The 27179-nt window shown below is 39.4% G+C and overlaps 1 protein-coding gene across 5 annotated transcripts in view; it reads right to left on the reverse strand.

Moving 5' to 3' along the window:
- SRGAP1 (SLIT-ROBO Rho GTPase activating protein 1) overlaps window positions 1-27179 on the reverse strand; it is a 280242-nt gene that overhangs the window by 92382 nt on the left and 160681 nt on the right. For 4 of the 5 annotated variants that reach the window (XR_004528899.2, XM_019952249.3, XM_019952248.3 and 1 more), the window contains exons 4-6: window positions 24698-24760; window positions 4620-4802; window positions 4018-4146 (exon numbers count right to left, since the gene is read on the reverse strand). Coding sequence is in view for 4 of the 5 variants with exons in the window: in XM_019952249.3 (XP_019807808.1) it covers window positions 4018-4146; window positions 4620-4802; window positions 24698-24760 (375 nt within the window). In the remaining variant the exon portion in view is untranslated. Of the gene's footprint in view, window positions 1-4017; window positions 4147-4619; window positions 4803-19649; window positions 19741-24697; window positions 24761-27179 lie in introns of those variants that run through there. The other variant, XM_073788417.1, reaches the window with a different exon arrangement.

Genomic DNA, 27179 nt, shown 5'->3' on the forward strand with positions numbered 1-27179 from the left:
TAAGCAGCCATTTTAGAATGTACATAGTCACATTCTGATTGCCTTGAAAGTGGGTCAACGAACCTGAAGCATGCTTTTCACTAAAAGAGTACTCAATTTCTTTTGAATGTGACAACATACCAATTTCATAACATTTCTTTTAAAATTCATATTTAAGTTGTATCCTTTTAGAATTGTATAACATTTCTTTTAAAATTCATATTTAAGTTGTATCATTTGAGAATTGTTTACATTTTATTTTATTTATTTATTTTTGGCTGCGTTGGGTCTTCATTGCTATGGGTGGACTTTCTCTAGTTGCTGCCAGCGGGGGCTACTCTTTCACTGCGGTGCGCAGGCTTCTCATTGCAGTGGCTTCTCTTCCTGCAGAGCACGGGCTCTGGGCGCACGGGCTTCAGTAGTTGTGGCATGCAGGCTCAGTAGCTGTGGTTCACGGGCTCTAGAGTGCAGGCTCAGTAGTTGTGGCGCACAGGCTTAAGTTGCTCCGCGGCATGTGGGATCTTTCCGTACCAGGGCTCGAACCTGTGTCCCGTGCATTGGCAGGTGGTTTCTTAACCACTGCGCCACCAGGGAAATCCAACAGTTTTTAGTCCATTTCTACTTTTGGAAGCTTGCTGGCCCGCGCGGGGCTTGCCCTGGGGTGCTCTCCTAAAGAAGGAGGTCCTGGCGGTGAAGAAGTCCTCGGCGTCTTCTTCCAGGCTGCTGTAGCCGCTGCTCATGCTGCTGGTCCCGTCACGCGCGGGCTGCCTCCCCGGGGCGCTGGCAGCCAGGCAGGGGGTGCCACGCCCGCCCGCCCCGCGAGGTTCCCGGCGCACGCGCCCCGAGCCGCTGGCGGGCTGTCCCGCTGCGGCCGTCGCTCAATCTACATTTTAAATTTAAGGCTGATCTTTAAAAAAATCCAGCTTTCTAAAAATAAAATTGAAAATACTTGGCATATTTAACTATTTATTTATATCAGAATTATTTTGATCTGGAGGTTAAAATGTCTGAGTTTGAAACCTAACGTAACAGTTGTGTAATGTTTGGCAAGTTACCCAGCTAGCTAAGCCTCCGTCAGTTCTTTTAATCTATAAAATAGTATTTACCTCACAAGGTTATGATGATTAGATGAAATTATGCTTAGAAACCTAGGTGCCTGTCACATAGTAAGAGTTCAATAAATATCCACAACCATGATGGTGACTCACATAATCCTGACATGCTCTTCTTGTCCTATATATACTAACGGTACCAAGGACGCTACTGTACATCTCCACACAGGTGCCCCACAGGTATCTCAACCTTACTACATGTAACAGAACTATTGCTCCTCTTCAGGGTCCCTATCTCAGTAAAGTGTACATCATTAACCTAGTTATTCAAGACCTGAGCCTAGGAGTCACTTTTTTTTTTTTTTTTTTTTTTTTTGCGGTACACGGGCCTCTCACTGTTGTGGCCTCTCCCGTTGCGGAGCACAGGCTCCGGACGCGCAGGCTCAGCGGCCATGGCTCACGGGCCCAGCCGCTCCGCGGCATGTGGGATATTCCCGCACTGGGGCACGAACCCGTGTCCCCTGCATCGGCAGGCGGACTCTCAACCACTGCGCCACCAGGGAAGCCCTAGGAGTCACTTTTATCCTTTTTTTTTTTTTAAACCCACCACCCCAGTTTTCTTTTAGCTTTATTTTCAATATATTTTGAATTCAACCACTTCTCACAGGTCTATTGCTACCACGCCAGTCCAAGCCAGCATCATCTCTGGCCCGGACAATTGCAAAAGACCCTAGATATAGCTTGCTTTTTTCACACTTGTCCTCCTCACCTACCTCAGTCTATTTTCCACCCCGATGCCAGAGTAAGTCTTTAAAATGTAAATCACGTGATGTCACTTCCTTGCTTCAAACCCTTCACTGGCTTCACACCAAACTTAGAGCAAAAGCTAACCCCTTTTCCCTGTCCAAAGGCCCCTAAGTGATTGGGCTTCTGCCCCTCCTTCTCTCCCAGAACCTTTTCCTCGCTCGCTCCTCTCCAGCCATACTGGCCTCTGCTATTCTCGAGCATCTTGAACTTGCCAAACACACCTCCACCTCTATACCTGGAGCCTTGCCAGTCCTTCTATATGAGGGATTCCTTCCCCATTAGCAAATATAGCTCTGCAGCTCACTTCTCTGCTCAAACGTCAGGCTTTTCTGACATGCCATCAACAGAAGCACCCCCAGAGCTCTGTTTTATTTTTCTTCATGGCACTGTTACTACTACAACAATAAGTTACTACTTACATACATATTAAATATAAATATTTAATATATAAGCATATAATATATTACATATATTACATACATATATTATATATGTGCAAATGTTTTTATGGCTTGTCTCCCCAACTAGTACATAAACTCCATGGAGGTGAGCACTCTGTTTTGTTCATTGCTGGATCCCCATTATCAAGAATAGTACTTGGTACCTTGTACGTATTAAAGAAGCACTTTTCAAGATACAGAGACTTATCTATCCTCTTGTTAAATTGGCTTGGGTTTAGTGAAGTACTCCAATCACTACTAAAATAAGCCCTAAACAAAAAAAGCAAGCGGAGCTGTTACAAGAATTAGTTCTTCTATATTCCATTCATTTTGCAGAATCCTTACAGATCTAAGTTTGAAAGCAGGGGTCATAAAATTTTTTATTTTTATTCAGGAAAACTAGCAGCAATCTAGCAGAAAAAAAATCCTTTTATTTCATCAGACTGCTAGAAAAAAAAAATTTTTTTAAAGCTTCTGTATTTAAAACAATTAAGTGATTACTTACTTGGTTGAAATACTTGTAACAAAGGAAAAGAGAAAAAAGTTTTCCCTGGTTTTATTTATTACTAACTGGTTTTGTATAAAGAAATTATGATATTATATGAGATAAAATTGTTTTTACACTTAAATAAAAGGAAAAAGTCACATCAGAGTGTTAATGAACTAAAAATGAACTAAAAAATCTTTTGTAACAATTCTTAGCAATTCTTTTGTAAAAGTCCCCAACTGTGGCTCTAAAATAATCGCTAAATATCTGAGACTTAATGCACCATAAAAATAGTTGTTTTAACCTACGATATGACTAAATTATGACAGACACTATAAGCCATAGAAAATAATCTTATATTATCGGCTGTTGAATTCAATCACTGCAAAGCAGTATACAAGTAAAATTCCCGCAGATAACTCTCTGAACTTCACACTTCATCTGTGTTTTCCTTATGACACATCACTTTTTATCTTCTATTTGCAGATCTTGGCGTTTTTGGACCCAGGATTTTTGTCTGTTTTATTTATATCCTACAGTATTAGCACAATGACTGGGCTACTCAGTGGATGATTTCTGAATGAAAGAATGAGTGATGCTGAGGGTCAAAGTTGGGGAATAATGGCAGTAAACACTGCACAAATATAATAGTAGACATACACTTGGAGTGTTCTAAATGAGCCCGATTAGTGCTTTTTTTATATCATATCCTATAAAAGTAAAGAGAGTTAGATAATAAAAGTGGTTTCTGTGTATCCTATTTTGCTTCACAGTATGTATCACAACTGTCATAAAGCAATCATTTGTGTAGTCATTTGCTTAACATTTTTTTTTTTCCACTTTAAATTCCACGGGGTAAGAACTGTTTATCTATGGCTTCACAGAGCCTCAGCATCTCACAATAGTAGGGGTCCAATAAATATATTTCGAATCAATGAACACAGTTAGGGCTGTGCCACTGCATCATTTGAAAATGCCTGGACCCCCTTCCTAGCTGAGTCTTCCAGATACTCACAGCTTCACAGAACTTCATAATTCGTTTTTCAGGGGTTTTAGGATGCACAGTGTTTCACATGCATCTTACAATTTATTGTGTCTTAGTATTCTGTGTAGTTTAATTGGCAGCATTTTTTTCCTGAGAATTACATAAAACAACATTGTTTTAATAAATGATGGTGTTTTAGAATCAAGGAAATGCGATTACTGCTAATTCCATCCTGGTATGGAAAGTATAAAAACTTCAAGTACTTACATCAATTAAATCTGAAAGATCATGAATATAATACTTGAAAACTGAGGCATTGGTTGCTTCCAGGGTTAGGAGATATTCATTCCGTGCCTTAATCGACTTTAGCTTGTTTTCCGAATACTTTGCTTGTCTCTGGAAATGAAGAAGATCCAGGCATTGGGGAAAACAATAAAGTCATTTTAAAACAAGACAGGGAAACATACATGAATTTCTATTCATCTAAACAATTTATTCAACATATACAAATGACCCTCGAAGTCCTTTGAGAAAAGTACATTTCGAATCTGAATTACATAAATGAAAATTACCCAGCGATGAGGAAAAACAACAACGTATACGGGCGCCAGGCCCATTTGCAATGAAATCTCTTTGTTAATATTCAAAGTTCTCTACATTGTGTATTGGATACTTGGCATTCACCACTGAATGAGGTCCAGCTGTTATTACATGATTTTTATGTTTCTAACACATTTTTTCATTCCCGTGGGAGGAAATGCATGTCACTTCACAGTAATTTACAATGTGTGTCTATCAGCTGTTGCATCAGTGCTCCTAGGTTTGTCACCTCCAGTGAGGACAGAAAGGCTCTGCAGTCTTGTACTTACTTTTTCCTTCATTTTTTCAATTTTCTTCACAGAGCTTCGCCGCTGATGTCTCTCTTCCAGTCTGATATGAAAGACTGGGTCACTGGATCTGCCAATTTGCTTCTCTTCTTGTTTCTCAGCCTCTTTCAGCTTGCTCTCTGCGCTGATGCTCTCTGCATGATACATATGGTATGTTTTCATCACCTGTGAAAATGTGACCCACATTGTTAAAAGATGTCTGTCTGTAACTTAGAAAGTGAATGGAAACCATTATATGACATAATATGTTAAAGATATCATCTTTCAACTGGCAGAGAGCCAGATTGTTAGTAAAATAAAGTATATACTATTCCTTCTACATAAAGCAAACAGAAATATGCAAATTCACCTGCCAGGAAGAGGCACTTAGGGACAGGCTGTGATGAAAAAAATGATTTACAGAGTCTTGTGTGTGCTTTCAGTGTACTTAAAAAGTTCCCTCAAACTTAAAAGTGTTTCTCTAAAATCTCCTCTGCATTATTAATTTGAAGAATAAACCCTTATGCATGGATAGATTTTAGTCAAACCTTGGAATTATAAAAAACTCCAAATAAATATATAGCCCTTACTAAAGGGACTTTATTGCTTAAAATGTACTTGTCAAAATACAAAATGTAAATATAAGGTTCATATATAGTTGTAGTTAAAAAAAAAACTTTTTATGAGCACAAAGTAATACTTTATGTTCAATGTAGAAAACACGATACAAAAAAGAAAGTAAAATATAAAGTAGAAAATAAAAAGCATAAGATTTTGGTATACAGCTATCCAGTCTTTTTCCTATGAAAACACACACACACACATTCATTTTAAAATGACACACGTTCATTTTAAAATGATAAAAATATCATTTCTCCTTTTAAAAAATCTGGATCACACTATATTTACAATTTTTAATCTCCTATGTCCTTTTCCACTTAAAAATATCAACATTTTCCTATACCACAAAATAGTCTTGTAAAACATAATTTTAAGGGCTGTATAATATTTCTTTATATGACTGTGCTATAACTTAACTAATTCCCTACTGTTGAACATTTTAGAATATTTCAACTTCTTGCTTTTTTATAAATAAAGCTGTGCTGAAAACCCTTCATATATAGAGTATCTTGTTTCTTCTCTTAGAAATGATACAGGTAATTTGCATTTTGATAGATTTAGGAATATATAGGAGATGAAATTTTGTAATGTATCCTTTCCATATATATTGTAAATATATAATCAATCCTCAATTAAATATTCTTTAATTTAGAAAAATTTAAAGGTGTGATGACTCCGATGCCAACTGATGTCTCAGGGTTCCTTCAGGTACCAGAACTCAGCACCCAAGTAATCAGTACCGGCACATTCTCAAAAATTATGTCAAATTCTCCTCCACATAAAATGGATTTTATTTCATCTGTAAATAACTGTTATTCAGAGCCAATTTTATAACTAAGGAATAGTTGTGTTAAAGAGATTGATGTAATGTTTTAAAGTAAGGAACTTGATTTTTCTCATTTCAAAAGATGAGTTTTAAAATAGTTTGAAGACTGGAAGCAACACTGGAATAAATATATTTATTTAGGTTGAACCAAATTGCTGTTTTTTGTAGGTTATATGAAAAAGGTAGAAAATCAGCACTTATGGTTCAACTTAATACACACTCTTAAGATGACTATTTTAAAGAGTAAAACACAGGGTTAATGAAGAGCTTTACTTTTCATAAAATCTGATGATGCCTTTCCTTAAAATCATAAGCTAGCTAATTACGTCAAAGGCACTGCTGAACAAGAACAAAGTGCGGGCCAAACTACGAAGTCATGGCGGCTTTCTGTGAGCTGTGTGTAACTGCAAAGTTGTCTCTTCTTAGTAATTATCAAATCTGTCTGGGGGTGTGGTTTGGTTGGCTACTCCAGTTTGAAAGAAAAATAAGACAGCATTAGGAAGCAGCTGGGGAATGAAATGGGAGTCCCCGTGCAGCTGGGCAAACAACGAGGTCAATGAATCTACTGCACACCTGGCATTTCTAGGCTTGGCTCTGTTTATATTCCCCGCCTGAAGCAAACCCACAGGCTGTCTGGGTCCTGGTTCCAGTTACATCTTTAAATGAGAGGGTGAAAAAAACCAATCTCACACACACTCACAGACACACGCACACACACACACAGACACAGATGCTCGGCTGTCTTCTTGCTAGTTGACAGGAAGGAAGAAATGAGAACACGTGCCTCCCGTCATAGTTGGATGAAAAGGCATCCCAGACAGACCTGGGTAACTGAGAAATCTTGCTTTTAAATACATCCTGAAGAAAAGACCTGAACTCCTGACTCTTGCTTTACTAAGATGCTGAGGCCTACTGTAAGCAGGTAATTTGCACAAACTAAGCCTTAGGCACTAAGGATTCTGAGCTGGCTGCTAGCATGATGTTTCTGGTTAAGTAGGCTGGGTTAAAAGGAAAACGTTTGAGTCTGACCTAACACTAGCAAGAAGAGGGTATAAATATTTCATCACAATGTGCTTCAGCACAATAGCTGAGGATTCTCCACCGGGTTCAATGTAATTTCCAGAAAGGTAATGTCTTTGTTCCGTTTTTCCAATTTGACTTAGGGTTTCCACTGTTCTCCAAAATGTCAACAGTTACAATGAATGAATTTTAAAAGTTGGAGAGAAAAAACTAAAAGCTTCTCGAGAACTCTAATTGCAGACAATGAATGCCCGTACAAACTGCATTATTTAAAATGTAAGCTGTTGACAGAAGTTAAATGTGTTTTGTATTTAAAATAACAGACAGTTCTCTCTTTTACAGAGAAGTAAAAGAAAGCTTTTGAATATATACTGCAAAGAAAATAACAGCTTCTCCATCAGCTTAATGCAAACACAAGCCTTTGCATACCAAATGACATGATAGGTATATATCCATTTAAATGTACTCCAATAGCATATTTTCCTATTTGAGTTCTTTTCTACTAAAACCTCAGGCATAATTCTCCATTGAACATGCTCAATTTATCTTCCCTGCTCTGCCTTCAACTGCAAGAAGAATTTGGTCAAGTAGAAAGTGACCACATCATGGATTTCTTTGTGACACTTGACTATTGCCAGAGTATTAGCAAATCATTGATGTCAGAATAAAGGGAATATTAAGCTGGACTTTGTTCAGATCCTCTGCCCTTACCAATCTCTCTTTACCTCATGTACCTCTCACCTCATGTGAAATCCTATACAAAAACTTTGGACAGAAACTGTATATTTCTTACTGACAGACCCTATATAATGGATCTGACACTACTCTTGTACTTTAAATCAAAGTAAGTATCTATAGTAAATTTCAATATTCAGTGTCAAGAAGTCATGGTGTATCTGAAAACCATCCATGTGTTGGAGATCAGTCGATTAAGGGTATAAATTCTACTTTTTGACTTCCGGCTCAGAAGTTAGAAGACATGGTTCCAGGAATGGATCTACCAGTTACGAGGTGTGGAGAGTCATTTAACACTTCTACTCACCTTACAAGGTTGCTGCGGATACCCAATTGTACATGGTCCCTGTGTGTGGGTACAACTGTACCTTTACTGAGTACTTACTACATATGTGTGTATATATATGTATATAATCTATACCACTAATATATATATATGTGTATATATATATATATATATATATATATGGAGATATATGTAATGTGTATCTATTTAGCTAAACAAACATTATATAATTCCTACTACATGCCAGACATTGTTCTAAGCATTTTACAAATACTGGGTTGGCCAAAAAGGTCATTTGGGTTTTTCCATAAGATGTTATGGCAAAACCCAAACGAACTTTTTGGACAGCCCAATAATAGCTTATTTAATCCTTCTAAAAACGCTTATGAGGTAGGTACCTTTATTCTCCCCATATTACAGACGAGAAAAGTGAGGCACAGAGAGGTTAAGTAACTTGCTGAAGGTCACACAGCTGATAATCGGCAAAGCAATGGGTGGTACCCCAGCAGTCTGGCTCCAGATTCAGTGCTCTGGACTGCTATGCCGTGACCTTCAGAAGGTCTAATGCATCATACAAATGGAAGGCCTCTTTATCTGGGGGATATAGTTACTCTTGGTCATATTTAGGAATGGAGGAAAAGAAGGAATGAAAGATAATTATTTATTCATTCAACATTTGCTTGGTGTTTAGCACCTGTAAGGCACTGATGGGTATAAAAATAAAGACTTGGTTTCCATCTTCTAAGAGTTTTAAGTTTTTAGAATTTAAAAAATGGGCCTTGGAGATTCTCATGGACACTGATGAAGTGAGAGGGCATTTGGGCTGAGAGGACAGTATCAGGAAAGATGTAATGGGGTAGGTGACCCACACAGGTGAGGTGGGCATGAGGAGACCAAGACAGTGGAGAAGGGAGTCCAGGGTAGTGGATGATGGGGTAACGGAGCTGAAGAATAAGACTGGGCCAGATGAGGAGAGCCTTGAAACTCCAACTAACTAGTATAGAATTTACTCTGAAGGGGGTTGGTGAATCCACAGAGGTGTGAACAGTATGGTCAAAGCAGTACCTCAGCAGTAATTCGGTGAAGATAGGCAGGATGGTTTAGGGTGTGAAGCGACCTGATTTAGCATGAAGAAGAGGGAATGGAAAGGAGGAAGGAGAATCCAGAATGACAGCTCCAGGGCCTTTTCTCTGTTCTCACTCTCTCTGACCTTTTCTTAAACTTGACACGACCCCCTCCACCACGGAGTTCAAATGCTCTCACGCTCTGCTCCCAACACCAGCCCAAGCAGCACTCTGTATACTACTGAGTCAATCACTTAACTCCCTCCTCAAAATTTGTACTTTCCTGCCTCCGTGGCCTTTTCCCAAGACAATCCAATCCCACTGCCTGGGATGCCCTCCCCCAGCATCCCCTGCTGTTACCATTTTGACTCACCCTCCAGGGCAAGGTCAAAGCTCACCTATTGCTAAGTGTTCCCTGGGTCCCCAGCCAGAGTGGTCTTGTTCTTCCGACCTCCAAGACCTACTTACTGATAGCACTTCAGACTCTGTGCCGTGTGTTACAGATATCTGTGTACCACTCAGTATCATGGATTGTCCTGTAAGTTCAGTGAGGCCACCAATAATATTTTAGGCAACTCCAGGTCCTTAATATTGCCTTATATACAGGAGGAGTAAAATAGGCATCTGGTGAGAAACAAATGAAGGACAGGAATCCTTTTATATTCAGCTTGCCCATTCATTTATTCATTTAACAAATACTATGTGACTAGCATTGTTCCTCTCCAGCCCTGGCACCCAAAACAGTACCACCAATAAATACCTGGGACTGGACTGACGGGATGGCAAACATTTCTAAATCATTTGTGAAATACAGTTAGCACTGGGATTTATGGCATCTCAGAAAAAAAGGGTGTTGTGGTTGGCGGGTGGGCTGGTAAAAAGCAGTATGTTAGTGACAGTATTTCCTAATTCCACACACAGCCTGCTGTTTTACTAAATCCATCAATCACAAAAAGCTCTCCTGAGAAACTACATTCTTTAGGTCTCCTTAAATACCAACAACCTAAGAGAAAGATCTCTTTTCTATAATCAATACAGGAGAGGGCTCTAACTGTAACCGAGTTTCTGCCGGTGCCAGATTAACAAAACCATCAGGGTAGGACCACCACCTTGGAAGTCCATTCCCACGAAGCTCTCAGGTTCATGGGGAAGGCAGGGCTCCCGGGCCACCCTAGGCTGAGCCCCAGGAGCTGTGCTGTAAGCTTGGCTCCTTCAGGGGCTCACACAGCCTCTGTGTAGACTATAGTCTCTGCTGAGCCAAGCTGTGTCCCTGGAGCATAGTTTAAATAGGGGCAGTGGGCAGGAGCTGCTTTTCAGACAGCATCATAACACTGCATGCTGTGATCTTTACACCAGCAAACTTGAGCTTTCCCGCCCTTTAGTATACTGAGCCAACCTTGGCAATGAACACAGAGCCAGGCAGACCTGGATTTGAGTTCTCGTGCTACGCGTATCAGCTGGGCAAGTTTCTTAACTTTCCTGAGCCCCAGTTCCTCTGAGGTGAAATTGGGATTAAGTGATGCAATGCCTGGGAAGCACAGGAACAGGGTGGGCAGTTCTCTTTCTTGACAGTTTCTAAGGTATGATGTAGAAGCGAGTACACAGGCTCCGCGGCCAGACTAACTGGCTTCATGTTCTGGCTCTAAGCAGAGAGGTGCAGGCCAGTGCCTCCCAAAGACAAAGCAGCTGGAGAACTGAGTACAGCAAGAGCAGACCTGACGGAGGCCTCTCCTGCTGTTTCATATGACAACTCGGGACAGCCAAAACCTCTTAAAAACGAATCTAATATACCAGTGATGAGCACCCAGGAGTTGATGGCATAGAAACCTACATGTTCATAAAACACACCACCTGAAGTCACACTTAGGAAGGCTTCTAGCCTCTCTGCAATGTTCATCTCATCATTAGCACCCTTTTTGATGTATGCTGACAGTTACTGGAAAATTAAGTGTCATTTACTGGAAAATTACCCAGGTTTCAGGGAGCAGTGCATAGTGATCTGCATTTACTCATCCACCAAACAGCTACTGAGTATCTGTAAGCCAGGCACTGCGCTAGGCTCTGAAGCTAGAGATGAAAGACACAGTCCCTACCCGGTAAAGACACAAAGGCAGGCCTACTCTTACTGAAGACAAATAGGAGGTGGGGAGGGAAGCACCCATGGACTTCAGGGTAGGTAGGCTGAGTGCAAGTCAGGTGGAGAAGACTCCTAGGCTTCCTTTTAATCAGCTTCTATTTAAGTCTGGGAGCTCACCTGGAGAGAAAGTTGGGGTGGGAGGGGGGATATATTTTATTTATATACAGATGCAAAGACAGGAGAATCCCACCCACAACATGAATGCTACTCAGTCAATGCCCACAATGGATCTCAGTTCCCACCCCAATGCCCCATCTCCCACTTAAGGCCTGTGAGGGACACTTATCAGTATATTTTATTCTCATTTGTGGCATCAGGGCTGGAAAAGCTGCTGATACCCGAGGTAATGAGCGGTCAATAGGACTGTTACAATGATGAACTTTCCCACGTCCTTTCCCCAGGCTTGTATGGTTCACTATAAGTCAATGAAAGCAGAATTTACAAAACTTAATTATATTTGAAAAGTAACATTTATAGAACTCACTTTGAGAGGTAGTATACTGGCAGTTAAGGGCTTAGACCCACAGAACAGACTGCTTGGGCTCAAATCCTGCCTCTGCACTTGCTGTGTGATCTTCAGCAAGTAACTTAACCTTTCTGTGCCTTCATTTCTTCACTGTAAAATGGGCATAACATTCTTACTCACTGCATGCATAGGGTAGTTGGAAGGGTTAGATGTGTCATGACATGTAAAGAGCACAGAAAAAAGAGCTTGACATGTAATAAGTGCACAGTAAATGTCAGCTATTGCTATTTGAAAAAATTACCACAAAAGATTTCCTTTTAATAATAGGTAATGATTTCTCCATGACTGGAAAGACTATCATTTCCAACAGAGGTAAAGGAAAGGAAAGAAGTGATACTTCCATTTATGTGTATGGGAAGAATTTTAGCAAAGCGCTTTAGAAATGAGCAGATAGTTCAAGATGAACGATTAAATAGCATGAGATCCCATCTTTATAGCTAGTTTATCAAAGAAAACTTGAGGTATGTTGTGGCTCCACTGAAATGAAATCAGTAAAACAGTATGAGTTTATCATCGAATTATATTTATAATCCAAACAAACGCTTTGAACAAAAGGCATTGTCTGGGACTCCGGACCCTGCTGGCTGCTAACCACCCAAATGACAGGGCAACAGAGATACAGAGAATAAACAAAACGAAGGGAAAAACAGAGAACACATATGCAAAGGGAGAAAGTAAGGCTAATGAAAGTCCCCAAAATAATTCTGTTCTGTTCAGTGTGGTGTTAAAGGTTTTGTTTCAGGAGTAATTACAAAGAGCAACATTTAATGGGTCTATAAAATCCAACAGACCTGGATTTTGGTCCTAGCTTTGCTGCAAAATAGTTCTGTAACCTCAGTCTTTCTGACCCTCAGTGTAACTTTCATCTGTTAGAGATGGCAACATGAGGCCTCCTGACAGGACCAAAATTAGGGAACCAATCAAATAAAACTATGAACCTCAAACACTTTGAAAACTGTGGAATGAAAGAAAAAGCACAAACTAGAGGTTTGACCATAGAAAAACTGATCATGTAACTAAAAGGCCTCTTTCCATAAGAATTTTAATACATTCCCTGAAATGGAGAATATTTGATGATGCTCAGAGGAAATAACATAGGATGGCATCTAGCAGTCTATATGAAAAGAGCATCCGGACTGTCATTCATGTTTTGTTTTCTGTTGGAGATTTACTTTTTTCTTCTCCATCTTCAACAAGAACCTACAAGAGCCTGTGACAGTGGAAGGAGCTTTCAGGTCCTAAATATCCAAGCGTGTGAACCCTCAGTCTGCCAGGCCTTGACTGTGACCTTGTGGCAAGGCTCTGTCTAACCCTGCTGGCCCAGAGCGTTCTCACCTATAAAGGACGTGGCTGGACCATGTAATCGCTCAGGCCTTTTCCAACTCTAAAATTCTATGAGTCCATGATTTCAACAACTAAGTATCACAAGTATTTACTGTTTGGAGAAATACATATATATAAAATATACTTCTCAGTTGCTAAAGAGGCTGATTTTTTTCAGTGTCAGGGTAGATGGCAGATAAATTTTAATCAAAAGGAAAAACCCATTAACAACAAATTATACTAATTATCTCCTGCTTCTGTTGATTGAGGCAGCAAACAGTATACCATGCTATGCCGAGGACATAAGATTCCTCCTAGAATTTTCCATGGGCTCTGAGGCCATAACTCATCTGCTTTGCTGCACAGAAAATATCTAGAAATGAACAATGCCTGTATACTCTAATGTACTATTATACTGATGAATCTTAAACTGGGGTATCTATCACTCTAGTGACTTTAATTAGCTCTCAAACTGATTAGTGATCAATCATCAAGTGCTCATTAAGGAGGAAAACCCAGGAACTATCTGGTAGGTGAAGGGTTGACACAAGGATTTGCTATGTGCTTTTATCTTTGACTGTTATATTTAAGTTAAAGCAGGGCATTAGTCATCTTTTTCAAACTGCTAAATTTAACTATATATACATATATATATATATATATTTTTTTTTTTTTTTTTTTTGCGGTACGCGGGCCTCTCACTACTGTGGACTCTTCCCTTGCGGAGCACAGGCTCCGGACGCGCAGGCTCTGTGGCCATGGATCACGAGTCCAGCCGCTCCGCGGCATGTGGGATCTTCCCGGACCGGGGCACGAACCCGTGTCCCCTGCATCGGCAGGCGGACTCTCAGCCACTGCGCCACCAGGGAAGCCCGGCCTTAACTTTTTTGATTCCTTTACATTCTATTACTAGAAATCCAATTATATTTTATTCTCGACTGATTTACACTAGGTTCATCAGGATTATTTTTCATGAGAGCAATGAACAATTTGGTATAATATCTGCCCACTTCACAATGATCAGAGATTTTTAACATAAAATGAATGTCATTTTATCCAGGAACTTCTAATTTTGCAGAAGATATTTTCCTTTCTTGTCTCTCAAGCACTCCATTTGTAGTGGGGTAAAGAGAGATTGGTAAGGGCAGAGGATCTAAACAAAGTCCAGCTTAATATTCCCTGTATTCTGACATGAATGATTTGCTAATAATCTGGCAATATTCAAGCACATGGAGTTCCCTGCACAGGCAATGAGCTTTCATGCATCTGTGCTTTCCCTCACACACGAATTGCTTTTTTGCAAGGCCCTTCCCACCCTTCCTTTGTCATAAAATCAGGTGTCAGCTTCTCCAGGAAGCCCTTGGGAGGTTTACACAGAGCTGTGGAGACCTCTATCTAGCCCAGCACCCAACACCATACATGGAAATATCTCACAAGTCTAACTCACTGATGACGGGGCTGTTTGCCATCAATATATTAACGGGACCTATACATTTATTGAAAGGCTCCTCCCAGCCTCTCAGTGTGTATCACCTGGACGCAACAGAGATGATCCTCTAATAATTTTAGAGCTGAGGCAACTATGCTTTCAGTACTTTCCATTTAACTGACTTAGAGACGGAACAGATTCTGAGATTCGGAACAAACGCTGAATAATGGCATTCCATAAATCCTAGAAACTTACAAATCACAAACCCCTCTCCATACAAGTGCTGGGCAGCCACTCTACAGAGGAGGAGAGCACCGTCTTAAAAGATAACCTATTCCATTTCTCAACAGATCTAATGGTTAAATTCAGGAACCGGACTGCCTGGGTTCAGATCCTTGTTTTGCCTTTTATCACGTTCCACAGTTTTCTCACCTGTAATTAGGAATAAGAATCATACCACTAAGGTTGTTGTGAAGATAAAATGAATTAATACATGCCAAGCGCTTACAGTGGTAACTGGCAAACAGTGTGTTTCACGGTTGCTACAAAAATCATAAAATACCACCCCCCCATCATATCTTTAAAGCCCACGATAGCCTCAGCCAGTGCTTAGTGTCAATGCTCACTTGTTTACTCTCACACACCTGAAGGTTGAGAGCAGAGGGATGGTCTTTGTTCTATCCATCAAAGAAACTGAGCTGCAAAGAGACTTAATCCTTGCCCAACAAGTCAACAGAGAAAGTCAGTGATAGGGAAGGTCATCAGAAAGTCCTTGTTTCAAAAAGTGTTTTCATAAGAAGTCTTCAGAGGCCCTGAAATACAAGTTTAAGCTACTGAAAGAATAATACCCACAAACTGGCACTTGGAATACATATTAACCAGGGCCATAGTGAACACAGTGGCAGCAGAAGTGGTGAAGGGAGAGTTTCAAGCAGTTGGCAACGTTGAGGGGGAAAATACATGTATAATGAAAGGCCAACAAATTTACTAGAATTTCAAAGTCACCGGCATTAATTCTTTTCAGGGAAATGTTTCACATGTCTTCAACATTACACGTGTGTATTAGACATTTAAGTTATATGGTTTAGTATATGAAATATTTAAGCTGAGGACACCAGACACTTAGAATTTTAAAACCATAAAAGACCTGAAACCCTTGGAATTGTAGCATCAACTAAAATGGAAAGAATGATATGGAATCCTTTCCTTTTAATGGAAAATGGTTTAGAATTTGACACAAAAACCTGTTTCTCAAATTCAATACCTCTCACTCCACTTATTAAAAAGAAGAGAGAAAAAAAGAAGAAAGGTGAGAGGCCTTTGTTAATCTATGCAAGAAAGATTTCTGAGCTTTCTAATTGCTTTTGACCAGATGTCTAACCATTTTTTGCTGCTTATGTCGTTTAGAATCTCATTTGGTACTCTCCTGAAATCTTTCAACTTCTGATTTTTTTTCCTTTCTCTCTAGATATGGCTCCAGAGGGAAATTCTATGAATATGCCTGTGTTCGTCCTAATTGGATGCCTTGGCTCACACTGCTATTGCCTCAAAAACCTTCCCCAACTTCTCTCCATCTGTCCTAGTCGTAAAATCCTGTCCATTTTCAGACCCTTTCCTCTCTGAATTTTTCTTATTCCTCAGGGTGGACCTCTCTCTTTGAAACTCCAAAGCCCTCTAGCTGAACCTTTCTGTTGGTACATAATGGTCTGCCTTAAGTTATAATCACCATTAAAAAGGGAGTACTGGGTCTTCCTGGGTGGCGCAGTGGTTAAGAATCCGCCTGCCAATGCAGGGGACACGGGTTCAACCCCTGATCCGGGAAGATCCCACATGCCGCGGAGCAACTAAGCCCGTGTGCCAAAACTACTGAGCCTGCGAGCCACAACTACTGAGCCCTCGTGCCACAACTACAGAAGCCCGTGCGCCTAGAGCCTGTGCTCCAAAACAAGAGAAGCCACCGCAATGAGAAGCACGCCCGCGGCAACGAAGAGTAGCCGCCAGTTGACGCAACTAGAGAAAGACCGTGCGCAGCAACGAAGACCCAACACAGACAAAATTAAATTAATAAAATAAATAAATCTATTTTAAAAAAAAGGGAGTACAGTGTGCGAGCTGAGCCTTTTGACTCTGCTTGGTCTGAGACTTCCTAGCTGTGTGACCTTGGGCAAAGTACTTAACCTTTCCGTGCCTCATCTACCCTGTAGGGCCGTTGGAAGAATTTAAAGAGCTAATTATATAAATTGCTTAGAATAGTACCAGATATAGGTTAGCTGTTGCTATTTAGTCCTTGCTTAGCTTTTATTTGCCAGACTTCTGGTACTGTCTTGCCTAAAGCTCCCATCACAGTAGCACATACATAGTAGGGCCCTATTTACTAATTTGAATTAAAATAAAAACCTGGGTTACAGTTCCAACCTGGGACTTTAGTTAATCACTTAATCTGAGTCTCTGTGATGGTCTCCCTAAATAAGGAGGTTAATTTGATCATTTCTAAAGGCCCATTCAGTGCTAAAATTCTATCAGATAATCAAGTGAGTTAAGATATGTTGAAATGGATCACCCGGCTCAACAGATGTAGATCTTCATTCCCTTCACATGATTTTTACTGGTCAACATTTCTAGTCCATTTTGAGACAATAAATCTAAGGAAAATGCCCATGATTTTATTCTATGTATATGTATTATATATTTGGTTTTGATGAATAATGATAAACAAAGCTAAGTACCTTAATTACTCAATACAAATGAAACATTCTGATTGTCTGTTATTAAAGCATTCTAATCATTTAAAAGTCATACTACTATATTTCAGAATGTAATAGTTTGGATAAAATACTCTGAGAAGGATTCTTGATATGAAACATGCTTGAGAAATGTTTTGTTTTTACTAAACTATACTTTCTAACACTTTTTTGTTCTTTCATTTCTAAGCCAAATACTTGTTTTCGGTTCATATTGTTCACTTCTTTTAAAAGACAGTTTTATTTGTAGTTCATAAGCACCAACCATAACTAATTCTCAAATCTCAGAGAGAAAAGAAAAATTCCAAGCAGGAGCTAGCGAGCATTTCACCTCATTAATTAGCAGGGTACCCTAAAAGACATCTACATATAAAGTTCTTATCAAACGGATGTCCTGGCGGGGGTAGGGATAAATTAGGAGTTTTGGATTAACATATACCCATTACTCTATATAAAATAGACAACCAACAGGGACCTACTATATAGCACAGGGAACTATACTCAAAATCTTGTAATAACGTATAATGGAAGAGAATGTAAAAAAAAGAATATATATAATATATAAACAACTGAATGACTTTTCTGTACACCTGAAAATAACACAACACTGTAAATCAACTATATTTCAATAACATTTTTTTAAAAAATTAAAGAAAAAAAACAGCTGTCTTTAGAGAGTCTTCCAATGGAAATTTTATTAATCTCAATCATTTTGGCAGGAAGAGGAATCCAGGTTAAACTATCGAACCTGGTCTCTAAAGTCAGTCTGTGTCAAGGCCAAGATTAGAATTCAGAAGTTGGCAGGGAGTCATGTGATCCCAATACCTCTCTTTCTTTCCATCTAAGTGTCTAGTAATAAAGCCAGGGCAAGGATATATGGAAATACTTCGTCAGCCCAGGATCTCTAAATAGACTGCTTTTTAAAAGTTTTCCAGGTGGCATCACGGAGAATGTGGTATTCCAGAGAGGTTTTCATTTGGGGGAGCCTTTTACATATCCTTATGCCTTATTTCTCTTTGTTCAGTGTTTTGTTCCGAGACCCAGACCTCTTTGTAGTCCCTCTCAAAGCAATGAATTTGCATTTTCACTACAGAAATATATATTTCAAATACTTCAAATGCCCTTGAGCTAAAATAAATACTTAACCAGAACAAAACAAAAAAACCCAAAAACCTCTTGGAGGCACAGAGAAAAATCTTCTGATAGGATGTGGCAAGTATCTTGGGCTTTTTCAGAATGACCTTTCAACCTTGCCTGGGGCATGTTTCTTCTTATAGAAGAATGCATTAGCTCCTGGTTTGTGGGAGGCTCACAAAGCCAGCCAAGGAAGCTTTCCTCAGCAGTCCTCAGAGGTGGAGTTTTCTAAGAAGGGCTTGAAATAATAAACAGTGTCTTCCCTCCCATCTCCTCTAAAAATAATTAGCTTTTTATTTTAACATTTTAAACTGGTTCAAAGATATGGAAAGGCCAGCGTGGATACCTGTGTGCATTCAGAAACCCTGTCTTCCAAATAACTCCTGTACAAGAGGCTCAAAAGACTTGGGTTTGTACTGGGACAGCTTCTGTTCTCTATTTGCATTTGTTAGGCAAATTAGAGCTAGAGCGCAGAAGGCAGAAAACAAAGGTGCATGGAATAGCCAGTAATGGATACTTAGCACTAATCACCATGTGAGAACACACAGCTCAACAGGGGGTGCTGACACACAGAACACTACAGCTATATGAAAAGCTATGTTTTAAAGAGGCTGCCCCCCAAATGAACATACCCTAATATTAAAGCTGAGTGTGCAAACCCAAAGCCGTTTGGGTTTGCCCATTTTGTAACCCACATCAACAATGTGGAAAGCTCAATCAAGTTTTTACAAGTGGCAATCAGAGCGTGCAGTAGAAAAGTTTCAACTCTGAGTTCTACCTCTTAGATCAGGCTCCACCCTTCTTCTCCCCACCTGTCCTGCACATCCTTCCCGAAGGCGGCTGTGCAGTGGGGAACTGATGGGCCTTGGGGATGGAACTGGGCTGAGATTTTGCAGCATTCATTTACTATCTGTGTGACCCTGAGCTAATTATCTGGAGCCCCGGCTCCCATCAGTAACCTTGGGATTAGGAATACCTGCCTCATAGGACTGCTGTGAGAAATGAATGGGATCCTGCGTGTGCCTCATGGTAAGGGTGGGATAAATCTTCATTTTCTCAGTTTTTTCCTCTTAATTTAATGGAGTTTGAAGATGGATTATCTCGACTCTGGCTAGCCATGTGTGTCACTGATGTATGGAGAGAGTAACCATCAATTACACATAATTAACAATCAATTTCACGTGGATTTACCATGACATCTGTGTTAATCTCCATTAGAATTTGCTTACTGAGGATGGTAAGCGCCTTGTTTTTCAAAACACTGAGTATAATGCTGTAAAACCTAGGCAAAGTAAAGAAATATTAATATAGGACAAATAATTGTTTTTCCCCTAAAATACAGCATAACCTTTTGAGATTTTGGTCTGAGGGGACAGGCTTAACACTTCAAACCACTGTTTTATGATGAGCCCTTTACCAGACTGATACAGACCAATTTTGGTTTGAATGTTCCTTTTAACTTTTTGTGTCACCATTTTTCCATTTTTGCCTTTTCACTTCTCCACTAACCCAGTCACAGCCCTGTTCACATTTACTACTGATTTGGTTTTCTTACAGGAAGTTACCGTCATTTTTCTTTTTGTACAAAACGAATATATACTGATTATAAGGAAAAACCATGTATATATATATAAACCATCTGAAATTACTATTAATATCATCCCTGATCTCCACCTTTACGCTGAGAGGCAGACAAGGAGCTGTTGCCATCCCCACTTCACCGATGATGAGGAAGATGACAATGACGATGAGGATGACACTACCTACCTCCATTTATTAAGCATTTACTATGTGCCGGGCACTGTTCTGAATGCTTAATCTGTATTAACTCAGCTTTATTTTTTCTCTTAGCACTTACACCTGCCATACTATATATTTATTTGTTTATTGTCTGTTTCTCCTCCCTAGAATATAAATGCCCTGAGAGGAAGTAACAGGGTCTGTTTTTATTCACATCTATTATACATCCCCAGTACATCTACAAGTAGCTGGCATGGTAGGAGGCATTCAAAAACTGTGGAATAAATAAACTAGTTTTCCTAACAACATGGGTGAGCCTTATCCAATACACTGAGGGCCTGAATAGAATAAAGAGCTGAGTAAGAGAGCATTTGCTCTCTCTGCCTGTCTTCGAGGTGAGACATGGTCTTCTCCTGCTTTGGACTTGAACTCGGGCTGGAACTTACACCATCAGCTCTCCTGGTTCTCAGGCCTTTGGAAGGACTGGAACTACCTTCTGGCTCTCCAGCTTGCTGCCTGCTGATTTGGGGACTTCTCAGCCTCCACACCGCATGAATCAACTCCTTATATTGATCTATCTATCTGTCTATCTATCTATCTAATCTCCTATTGGTTCTGTTTCTCCCAGACTAATACAGATGCCCAGATTGGCTAAGTGAGCTGAGATTCAAATTCAAGTTCAATGAGTCCAGTCAATTCTGTTTCCTTAAAGCACAGCAGTCTCCCTGCTTTCTTAACCCTACTTTAGTTCTCTTTCACATGTTAAACTGAAAAGGAAGTTAATTAGTGGATTAGACTTAGAAAGGGAATTTGAAGATCTCGGTTCACTCTTACTTTTTAGCCCAATGAGTCCCATCTGTTAGATCTTTTTTTTTAAAAATTTTAACTTCTTAGTTTTTTCTGTTGTTGGTTTTGTATTTTTTCATTTTATTTCTTTTTCCTTTTTGTTAGATCATTTAAATGAACATTTCTAAGAAGTACAGGTTGCCAGTGAGGCACATGTTCAATTTTTCACCTATGTTTTTGTTAAAGCAACATTAATGCCACTGATTTAAAAAAAATACAAAGGAGCAAGTGATAAATGGCTTAGGTGCTTTGTGTTGTTAGGATGGCATTAACATTTAGAGATCTTTATTAGAGAATGGTTTCCCAAAACTGTGGCAACAGAGATAAAATGACAGACCCACAGAGGCTCTGGAGCCAGACCTGGACTTGAGATCCCACTCTACTACTTATTGTGCAACCTAGGCAAGCCTCTCTGAGCCTTAGTTTCCTCATCTGTGAAATGGGGATAATGATAGTATCTGCCTCATAGAGACACTGTGAGGATTACATAAAATAATGCGTGTGCTTAGCACAATAACTAGCCGTATATAATAAGCATTTAATAAATGTTAGCTACTTTGAAAGGCATGTCTAGTTACCTAAAAAATATCTCCCTTTCTCTCTCAAATTAACAAAATCCTCAATTTTTAACTGGCTGTCAATGAGTTGGCCAACTAAAAGACTATAACTCCCAGACTTCCTTGAAGCCTGTGAAACTGTGTTTCTAAGTTCTGGCCAATGAGATGTATATGAAAGTGCTATATGGAACCTTCATTAAGTCTTCGTAAGAGACAGAGGACCTGCCCTTCTTTCCTTTCTCCATTCCGTTTCAGGAAAGCAGATGTAATGGCTAGAGCTCCAGCAACTATCTTGAACTCTAAGAACAAAGATACAATTATGTTTCTCTGAACAGTGTATTAGGGGGAGCCTGATTCTTTGATGGCTTTATGTAACCTCCATACCAGTCCTGTGCTGCCAACCTCTGAACTCCTTTTATGTGTGAGAGAGGTTAAACTTCTATCTTGTTTATGCCATTATTCTGAGTACCTCTGTTACTCAAGGCCCAAGTAATCCTAACTGCTATGGCTGGCCCATGTGGTAGGTTCAAAACCACTCTGAGGCCCTGTTTCTGTAAATAAAGGCAAGGTTGAGGCAAAAATATAGAAAAGGAGATGCATGTCTTCAAAGCCTTTCCTCTCCTTCCAGACGGCACTCAGATGCCACCATCCTCTCTCTCCTGCTCAGAGGTCCAGGCCTTCATGCCCCATGGATACAACCCATTCTCAAAGAATCTGATGAAACTCGGTTCATTTTAAGGTAGAAATGATCATAAGGCATCTCTTTCTATATGTCCTGGGCATTTGTATTTTATTTAAGACAAAGCCTTCTGATAGAATGCTTGGAATAATCAATAGACCTGTGAGAGAACTATTTTGGGGCAGGGAAGCCCACGCATAAGGCTACTGCCCACCACTAAGGTTGGACTGTAATTTAATAATAAGCATTCCTCTGGTTTAAGGAAGTTAATGTACTTCTCAAAAAGGAGCTCACCTTCAACTCCCAAGGAGTATCAAGGGTTGTGAGAAAGGGAGGAGTGAATATTTGTTTGAAAAGGCAATTAAATTGCATCCTCAATTCACTCAGGCTACATATTTTACACCTTACTTCAACAATCATTATTACGTCATCAGTTGTAAAAAAAATTCTATGCATGATGCAACTCAGAAGGTAATTTATTCGTGACCAGTCAGTGGATGAATAAAGAACCTAAACCGCATTCCCCCAAACCCTGGTCCCCTGTTCAAACACTCCTCACTTTTTCTTCCTTTCTGAATGTAAACTGAATATATATAATGGATAGATTTCACTTGAACATGACAGAATTTATGTATCTGAATTTAAAGTGCAAGAGAGACCATCTTTCAGAGTAAAAAGTGTGTGTGTGTCTGTGTGTATAAGACGGTCTTTCCCCACAGAACATGACATCTGACCTCAAATGTGCATGCTCTCTGGTTTGGTTAAAGTAAAATTATCTCCCAAGAGCTCAAAGTGATCTACAGACTACCTAATTAAAACCTCATTGCCTGTCTCCTCTATGCCTTGATTCCTCAACTGATTCAGAGATTAAATGACTGACAGGGTTATTTAAACTCTGGTGACCTTTTCTAGAATCTGGCTCCTTCAGGCTTTCAGACTGATACTGATGAGAGGTTTGAGGAGTTATCAACTTACTTGATTCAACTACAGAGTCTCCTAGATGTCTAATTCCACTTGATAGGCTGAATCCAGGAGAAATTTCTCTACACACATCTGTCACTGAGATAAAATTTTCATGACATTCTACCAAATTTTCTTGTATTCAACAGTCAAGTTTATCTTCTCCAGTGTTGCTCTGACTAGTATTACTAGTTCCAGACCATAAACAACAGGCTCTTGTTTATGATGCCATGACAACCAGCAGATTTATTGTTTAAAGTATTAGAGACTGATTTATATTTCTAGGTAAAACAATGCCCAAGCAAAGGGAACCACGAGGAAGGTGCCAGGAAGCCCTCATCTTAAAATAGTTCAATGGAAGAAGACAGAATTTCTTCTGTGGAAGTCTCAGAGGCACAATGCTGATTTAACTTTTAAATGCTACATCCAGGATTTCTAGAAATGGTTGATACCTTAGGTTATCAGAAATTAATAAATCACACCAAGCGTGGGCTAATAAATGGCCTTTTATATGGATATGACCTTATAACATGAGGCTTTTGCACATCAAGTTAAAGGTTTCTGAAGGAGGAACAAGCAATTAGAAACTGTCAAGTTAATTCAAAAGCACAGGTGTAGCAAACATGCTGCATAAAAACACAAATTTATCACACATGTAGAATAAAACTGGAAAGTGGATTTTATAAGAATATCACTCATCTTATAACGTTTAAAACTACAGGTTCTTTTAATTAGCAAGTATCAGTGGAGCATTAAAAGCAATTTAATTCACAAAACTGTACTTTACACACTTGCTTTTTAGGAACAAATGAATTTGTAAATCAAGAAACCTATTTTAATAAGTATCAGGTTTAATTTGCCTGTAAAGAAAAATTCAAATAATCTTGTGTAATGAAAACGCAAACATCTATAGTTAGAACAAATTAACATTACTCAATTCTCATTATGTTGTTCTCTTATAAAATAAAAACTCATCAAATTCCTCCAAAAGGAATTTGTATTTAATAATATGATCATTAATTATAAAACAAAATATACATAGGCATATGACTAATCACTGATTTTGTTTTTTAATAGTTCATCATTTAATTTCTTCTGATTATATGCATTAACCTGAAAAAACTTAAATTCAGAAAAGCCAACTATTGCCAAGAAGGAAAAATAGATACCCCTCCCCCTCAATATTCTGGAACTGAATATATGAATAGATCACATATAATCCAACCATATAAAAACATTCTTTTTGGGACAACTATAGTCCAGTTTCTTAAAGTGTTCTGACTGCATATACATATTTACTTGAAGCAGTCTCGTGCCATCTATCCACTCGGTTCCACATTTCTACCAGACAAGCAACCATCAACACTCTAGCTTGGAATGAGTTCTAATAAGAGAAGTGTTTCTGCAAACCAGAATTCTACACCAGATTTTTCCAAAAGAAAGATTACAGTGCTTACCGTATAGAGCTCGTTAAGAACCTTCATTAAGTCCTCATGAAGTTGGAATGCAATCTCTTTGCTCTGCAATGAGAAAAAATTAACAATATTAAAAACTGTAACAGAAACTTGTTTCTAGATGACTTACATCTTAAGAAGTCCACTGGCTGAAAATAGAAGAATGTGTATAACACAATGGAAGGCCAGCACGACCCTGATACAATAAACATCTTTGATCAAATGGCCCTTTCTAAATACTAGGTGTGTGCACCAATGGTTACCACTGGCTGGACAGAAGCAAAGAAGTGGACAGTGTGAATGGCTCTCCCACCATCCAAATCAGACTTTATCAAGAGCGAGAAAAAGGAGGGTGAGGCACCGTGCTTGCTCAGAAGTTGAGCTGCAGAACTTAAGGCATGAAAAGATGAATTCCAGCATCTTGCTTCCCATCTCAGTATCATCACACGGGAATTTTGCAGTGTGAGTCCCCAGAAGCTAAGTTAGAAACCAAAAGGGAAATTTACTCTCCCTTTCCAAAATAACTATGTGACTGACTACAAAAATTTTTTTTAATTAACGCATAGTTGATTTACAATGTTGTGTTAGTTTCTGGTGTATAGCAAAGTGATTCAGTTATACATATACATATATATATGTATATATATATGTATGTACGTGTGTATATATATATATGTTCTTTTTCAGATTCTTTTCCATTATAGATTATTAAAAGATATTGAATATAGTTCCCTGTGCTGTACAGTAGGATCTTGTTGTTTATCTATTTTATATATAGTAGTTTCTGTCTGCTAATCACAAACTCCTAATTTATCCCTCCCCACCTCTTTCCCCTTTGGTAACCATAAGTTTGTTTTCTATGTCTGTGAGTCTGTTTCTGTTTTATAAATAAGTTCATTTGCATCACTTTTAAAGATTCTACATATAAGGGATATCATATGATACTTCTCTCTCCCTTTGACTGACTACAATTTTAATTTTAAGAAAACACTTTCACAGTAGTGAGTTGGTAAGGCCACTTATGCTCCACATACTTTTTGCCTCTGCATTTATTATTGTTATTTTTTCATTAAGAAAAAAAGAGAGTTTTACTTTTCCACTCAGTGGGTAAATGACAGCATTTAAGATATCCTTCCCTAGGCTAATTCTGAGGGTTTGACAGAGGAGTATTTGAATTTTTTTTTCAGCAAAACCTGTAAGTTAACTTTAAAGGAAATCATATATCCAAATTACTTTTCTTTTTTTTTTCCTTTTTTTTTTTTTTTTTTTTTGCGGTACGCGGGCCTATCACTGCTGTGGCCTCTCCCGTTGCGGAGCACAGGCTCTGGATGCGCAGGCTCAGCGGCCATGGCTCACAGGCCCAGCCGTTCCACGGCATGCGGGATCCTCCCGGACCGGGGCACGAACCCGTGTCCCCTGCATCGGCAGGCGGACTCTCAAGCACTGCGCCACCAGGGAAGCCCTTTTTTCCTGTTTTGAGTTCAGTATTTAGTCAGGTACAGAAAATGGAAAAAAATGTGTAGCATGGCTTAATCTATAGTTTGAGACAATAACAACCGCATCCATGGTTCATTTATGTGTCTCCTACTGGGCTGTCAGGACTGGGAGTAAGGGCCATATCTGTATCAGCTCTGCGACCCCAGTGTCCTGCACAGTGCTTGGGCATGAGGCCAGAACTAGGGTGAGGCAAGTGAGGTGCCGAGGGTATGCAATTTAAGAAGACACTAGTCCAGGTCCCGCTTGGGCACAAAGGAAGCTTCCAATCAGCACTTGCTAAATGAATCTGTAAATAAGGTGAAATACTGTTGTTCGTGTGATTTGCTGAAGTAGTTACTGCCTTTGGTGAAGGCTGGCCACTGGTGAGAGGGCAGAAAAGAAAGGCCCATAGACCACTCTTAATAAAATCAGAGGATCTAGATGAAACACAGTCCATCTGCCAACACTAGGTCATTGGGTTAGGCCTCCCTTAAAAAAGGCCACATGTGCTGAAGCAAAAATTGTGAACATAAAATAGTGTGGGAAGATGACATCAGAGCAATAGCTAAACTTTGAGAAATTCAAGTTCGTTAGCTGCATTTGCCCCTGGGTTTTCTTGGAGCGATAAAGGGTGCTGGTGTTTATCGAGCTCTGAAAGATTTAAAATCCCTACACTTGAGTTAGAGATTTTTATGTTTTGCTGTGTCCCTGCTATGTGAAGAGGTGGGTTAAGAATCACTGAAGGGTGAAAGGGAAGTCACAAGTGAGCAAATGAAGCCAAATGAAACTCATTTTATTTCCCTTAAATCTTGGCTATTCTGACTATATACATTACACTGCAATCTCCTATGACTTCAGCTTGGTGTTATTTTAATATCATATTTCATTCAAGGATCTGAGCTACCAATTCAGAACTCTCTAATGGGATCAAAGGCTACCAAGTAACTCTGCTCAGCTGCCCGCATTTCAGGTAGCAAGTCCAAAAAGAAAATATTTCTTGGCTAAGACT

The sequence above is a fragment of the Tursiops truncatus genome, chromosome 11 (assembly GCF_011762595.2).
Source record: "Tursiops truncatus isolate mTurTru1 chromosome 11, mTurTru1.mat.Y, whole genome shotgun sequence".
In the NCBI taxonomy this organism is placed as follows: domain Eukaryota; kingdom Metazoa; phylum Chordata; class Mammalia; order Artiodactyla; family Delphinidae; genus Tursiops; species Tursiops truncatus.